Here is a 5,613-nt window from a genome sequence, read left to right on the forward strand (position 1 = left end):
GTGTGTGTGTGTGTGTGTGTGTGTGTGTGTGTGTGTCTGTCTCAGATATGCGCTCTGACCTTGAGACAAATCACTTCACGTGTATTTTATTAGTAATGAATTTCGCAAAATGCAAATAACCAAACAACATGCACTGGTTAAACTGCAAAAACAGATCTGTTAGTTGCATGCATGCACTAAAAAACTCATGCATGCACATGCAATGCAACATTACCAAAAAACAGGTTGCAGAGAGACACATCTTTTTCAGTATCATTCGTGCAAGACGTATTACTGCACTATTCTCTCGCCGTCTAAGGTTAACAGTCAGTCTTATTGATCTCTCTTTTGTTTTAAGCAGGTAACCTGTTCGGTGTCTGCAAGAGCAAAGATTGTTGAGGGAAACAGAGCAAAGGAAGATAGCCATGCCTCTTACGGTTCTTCCCATGTTGGGCCCGATTTCTGTGTCTGAGAGCCTTGTGGCCATCATCACGATATGTGTGGTGTATCTGCTCATGCGCCTCACGCATATTAAGATCCCAGAAGGGCTCCAGAAGCTGCCGGGACCGAAGCCTCTTCCCATTATCGGAAATGTTCTAGAAGTGGGAAACAACCCACATCTGAGCCTGACCGCTATGAGTAAGTGCTACGGCCCCGTCTTCCAGATCCAGATGGGCATGCGTCCCGTTGTAGTACTCAGCAGAAACGACGTGATCCGTCAGGCCCTCCTCAAACAAGGTGAGGAGTTCGCCGGACGTCCGGATCTCTATAGCACTAAGTTCATCAGCGACGGAAAGAGCCTGGCCTTTAGTACGGATCAGGTGGGTGTCTGGCGCGCCCGTCGCAAGCTGGCCCTCAGCGCCCTGCGAACCTTTGCAACGGTGCAAGGCGAAAGCTCAGAGTATTCATGTGCCCTTGAGGAGCACATCAGCAAGGAAGGTCTCTATCTGATTGAAAGGCTTCACAACGTCATGAAGGCCGACGGGAGCTTCGATCCCTTCCGGCACATCGTGGTGTCTGTGGCCAACGTGATCTGCGGGATTTGCTTCGGCCGGCGCTACAGCCACGACGACGACGAGCTGGTGAGCTTGGTCAACATGAGCGACGAGTTCGGGAAGATCGTGGGAAGTGGCAATCCTGCGGATTTCATCCCTTTCTTGCGTATCCTGCCTAGCACGTCCATGAAAAAGTTCTTGGACATCAACGATCGCTTCAGCAAGTTGGTGAAGAAGATCGTCAGTGAACATTACAACACCTTCGACAAGGTGGGAGCTCTCAGACTTGTCCATCAGATCGCTTTCCCCATATGCTTTTCATATGTGACCCTGGAGCACAAAACCAGTCATAAGGGTCAATTTTTTGAAATTGAGATTTATACATCATCTGAAATAAGCTGAATAAATAAGCTTTCCATTGATGTATGGTTTGTTAAGATAGGACAATATTTGGCTGAGATACAACTATTTGAAAATCTGGAATCTGAGGGTGCAAAAAAATCTAAATATTGAGAAAATTGCCTTTAAAGTTGTCCAAATGAAGTTCTTAGCAATGCATATTACTAATCACTTATGCATTACTAATTTTGATATATTTACAGTAGGAAATTTACTAAATATCTACATGGAACATGATCTTTACTTAATATCCTAATGATTTTTGGCATTAAAGAAAAATCTATAATTTCGACCCATACAATGTATAGTTGGCTATTGCTACAAATATGCACATGCAACTTAAGGTCACAGGTGGTCCAAGGTCACAAATGTGATATTTTTTTCAGGATAACATCCGAGACATCACCGATTCGCTCATCAACCACTGCGAAGACCGGAAACTGGATGAGAACTCAAACGTCCAAGTGTCCGATGAGAAGATCGTCGGAATCGTCAATGACCTCTTCGGAGCTGGTGAGCGCTGGGAAAACTGAATAATTTTCAATCTCTGCATGATATTAAAGCGTGTCCGTGCTCATTGACAGGTTTCGACACTATCAGTACAGCTCTGTCTTGGGGTGTCGTCTATCTAGTGGCCTACCCTGAGATCCAGGAGCGACTGCAAAGAGAGCTGAGTGAGTATCTCTCTCTTTATGTCTTTCTGTCTTTCTGTCTTAAAAATTAAGGTTTCCTAAAGGGGGTTTCGCAGTAATGCCAAAGAAGAACAAATGTTGGTTCCTCGAAGAACATTTTAGAAATCTAAAGAACCTTTTTCCACTATAAAGAAATACAATGGAAGAACCATTTTTGGTTCCCCACAGAACCTTTCAGTGATCAGTCTTTAAAAGAACCATTTATTTCTTAGTCTGCAGAACATTTTGATAATGTAAAGAACCCTTTTACACTATAAAGAACCTTGTAAAGCTCCTTTATTGGCATTGAAGGTTCCGTGAAGAACCTTTAATATCCATAGAACCTTTCTGATGCAAAAAAAAGGTTCTTCTATGGAACTGCTGTGTGAAAACGGCCTTTTGTAACCTTAAGAGTGCATGGTTGTTAAAGGTTCTTCATGGAACCATCGATGCCAGTAAAGCACCTTTATTTTTAAGAGACTAGGTAGGTTTACTCCACTGCAACTGGCTTTCAAATCTTCCAATCTGACAAATGTTGTTAAAATCTTTCTAGAGGAAAAGATCGGAATGGACCGTACGCCACTCTTGTCGGACAGAACGGACTTGCCGCTTCTCGAGGCCTTCATTCTGGAGATCTTCCGTCATTCGTCCTTCCTTCCTTTCACCATTCCTCACTGGTGAGTTGAGAACAGCGTCCTTGCATTAAATAAAACCACATGTGAATTGAGTTACTGAAGATGGATGCCTGTAAACAACGTGTTTACCACCAATGTTACCACCGTGTTTACCAAAGTTGGCCGTGCCACTGACTGCTTGTGTTTTACTCTTTCAGTACATCTAAAGACACGTCGCTCAATGGATATTTCATTCCCAAAGACACCTGTGTGTTTGTAAACCAGTGGCAAGTCAACCATGACCCGTAAGTTTCTCATAATGACCATAAACAGTGTTGGGGAAAGATACTTTTAAAAGTAATGCGTTACAATATTGCGTTACTCCCTAAAAAATTACGTTACTTAGTTACTTTTTATGGAAAGTAATGCGTTAGGTTACTTTTGAGTTACTTTTTAAATCTGGGCAGGGCTTGCTTGTTTGTTTTTAATCTAAAAAAGTTCTATGTAAAAGCCCTTTCACAACAAAAGTGAAATGAATGAGCCTCAGGCTGAAGGAAATGTAAATTCACGTCTGTACAGTAGAGGGCGCAGCTCAAACTAATCACATGAAGAATATGACGCAGGAGAAGAAAGTTCAACACTATTCAGCAATAACAAAAATCAAACACAAATGTGTCATTTTTGCTTATTAGTATGGTTGAATTGGATCATCGAAGGTCAGTAGCAAAGACATTGGTTAATAAAATGGGATTAAATACATAAATGATATTCGTTTTATTTAACATATTTAATTAGTGTAGGTTTGCATCATATTCTGAGTTTGACTGTTTTTATTCATTTTGAGGAATACTGAATCTGTTTTTGTGCAGGTGAGATGAGTAAATGCATGTTGACATTGAGTCTAGAGCTACAGTAAGATCATGTTCACACACAAAGCTCTGCACTGACTCCTGATTTCTGTCACCATGGCAACACCAGAGCTGTCAATCAATAAATTGAAAAAAAAAAGTAACTTGCGTTACTTATTTGAAAAAGTAACTCAGATATTTCCTTCTAATTTAAAACGTGATGCGCTACTTTACTAGTTACTTGAAAAAAGTAATCTGCTTACGTAACTTGCGTTATCCCCAACACTGGACTTAAATGTGGACGGTAAATGGTGCAATGCACTCTTAAACGAAGCTGAACTGTCTGTTTCTTCTTGCAGAGAACTGTGGAAGGACCCTTCGAGCTTCAACCCCGACCGATTCCTCACCGCAGACGGTACGGACCTGAATAAGATGGAAGGAGAGAAGGTGTTGGTTTTTGGGCTTGGGAAGCGGCGCTGCATTGGAGAGTCCATCGGACGTGCCGAGGTCTTCCTGTTCCTGGCCATCCTTCTCCAGAGGTTAAAGTTCAGCGGGATGCCAGGAGAAATGCTGGATATGACGCCAGAGTACGGGCTGACCATGAAACACAAGCGCTGTATGCTGCGCGTCACGCCGCAACCCGGCTTCGAAATCCCTGGCTCTGTGGCGTAATCTGAACAAAAAACGACATTGCAGTTTGAGTTGAGATCCGTAGCGCCTTCATTTGCGATTCCGTTTCGGCACAAACCTCGCCGTCGGCTCGCAATGCCAAATATTTGAAAGATGTTTGACTGCGATGCAGGTCAAAGCATCCGGTGCATTTTACTGCAGTAATGCTGGATAACCCAGAGTGTGCATGTAGCTTTATCACCTTTATCATGTACATACATCTATGTTTTCATATGCACATACACGTATGCATGGGTTTGTCCTTTCAAAACTCGAATGCTGATGCTGATAACATATTTGTGCTTCCAAATATAGTGCACAGATAACACTGAGTGCCTGTCGCAGCTCATGCGCCTTATGCTGCTTTAGTGCGAGTCTGTCAAACGAATGCCTTCTATAGTCATAAGCTTAATGCAGATTCCTCAGATCTGCTGGACTACATACACTGAAGCTATTTTCTGTTTGATTACGATCCCAAAATGTGATCCACTTGTAAATATACAGCCACTTTTACCATGCACATTTTTCATGTGACGTTTGTACAGACTGTTAAAGATTTGGATCTACCTTTTTATATGTATCAAGGTGCTTCTGGACATTCGATATCATTCTAGATCAAATTTACTTCCCTGAATTATGTTTTTGTTGTTTAATTGTCTCTATGACCTGATACTCTTTGTGGCAGGTGCTTACTGTTTTGTATAATGAAGGAATTTAATGTTCTGAAGTACTCCAATTAATAATTTGTGCAAATGTTTCCCATATCAACATTGTTTTTGCATAGCCTATTTATGATTGCTAAATGAATAATAAAACTTTCATTGTTAATGTGTCTGTCTGCCTGTCTCTATTTAAAGATCATGCACATCATTAACTATGTAGAGTTACAGAATATGAATCTAAAATCAAGACTTTTCTGTAAATCACTGATTGATTTATTGATGTACTGTGGCAGTAGTTACGGAATCAAATGGTTATACCATAGTAACAAATAAAACCATGGATTTATGAAAGGACACAAAAGTACCGTTTTATGGAACAAACTAACAAACAAATATAATATTACCATTGCATATATTAAAAAAAAAAAAAAAAAGCATGGAATTGTCAATATATCGTGTTAAATTTTAATAACTTTTCTGAGAACTGAGAAAACTTTTTCTGTTAATGTAGGGGAATGTTTCTCATCTTGTGCTCAAGATCTCTTACGGTGTTCCACAGGGTTCCGTTTTGGGCCCTTTTCTTTTTGCATGATATATGATTCCTCTGGGTCATATTATTTAGAGACACAACTTATCTTATCATTTCTATGCAGATGGCACTTCACTCTATCTTCCTGTTAAAGATAACAGCGGTTCTGTGTCCAGTTTGATTGTAAAATGCTGGATGGAAATGAATTTTTCACAGTTAAACAATGACAAAACCAAAATAATCACCT

The 5,613-nt window shown here is 40.7% G+C and overlaps 1 protein-coding gene across 3 annotated transcripts in view; it reads left to right on the top strand.

Moving 5' to 3' along the window:
* Positions 1-5,003, top strand: part of LOC107665158 (cytochrome P450 1A1-like) — a 5,372-nt gene extending 369 nt beyond the window's left edge. Inside the window, exons 2-8 of one of the 3 annotated variants that reach the window (XM_016455937.1) lie at positions 338-1,244; positions 1,760-1,886; positions 1,958-2,047; positions 2,598-2,721; positions 2,877-2,963; positions 3,866-4,217; positions 4,256-5,003. In XM_016455937.1, the coding sequence (XP_016311423.1) occupies positions 405-1,244; positions 1,760-1,886; positions 1,958-2,047; positions 2,598-2,721; positions 2,877-2,963; positions 3,866-4,178 (1,581 nt within the window). In that variant the 5' untranslated portion in view covers positions 338-404 and the 3' untranslated portion in view covers positions 4,179-4,217; positions 4,256-5,003. Of the gene's footprint in view, positions 1-337; positions 1,245-1,759; positions 1,887-1,957; positions 2,048-2,597; positions 2,722-2,876; positions 2,964-3,865 lie in introns of all 3 variants that reach the window. The other 2 variants (XM_016455945.1, XM_016455929.1) reach the window with 2 other exon arrangements.
* Positions 5,004-5,613: the final 610 nt, after the last annotated feature.

The sequence above is a fragment of the Sinocyclocheilus anshuiensis genome, unplaced genomic scaffold (genome assembly GCF_001515605.1).
Source record: "Sinocyclocheilus anshuiensis isolate Anshui unplaced genomic scaffold, SAMN03320099.WGS_v1.1 scaffold1303, whole genome shotgun sequence".
NCBI lineage: Eukaryota > Metazoa > Chordata > Actinopteri > Cypriniformes > Cyprinidae > Sinocyclocheilus > Sinocyclocheilus anshuiensis.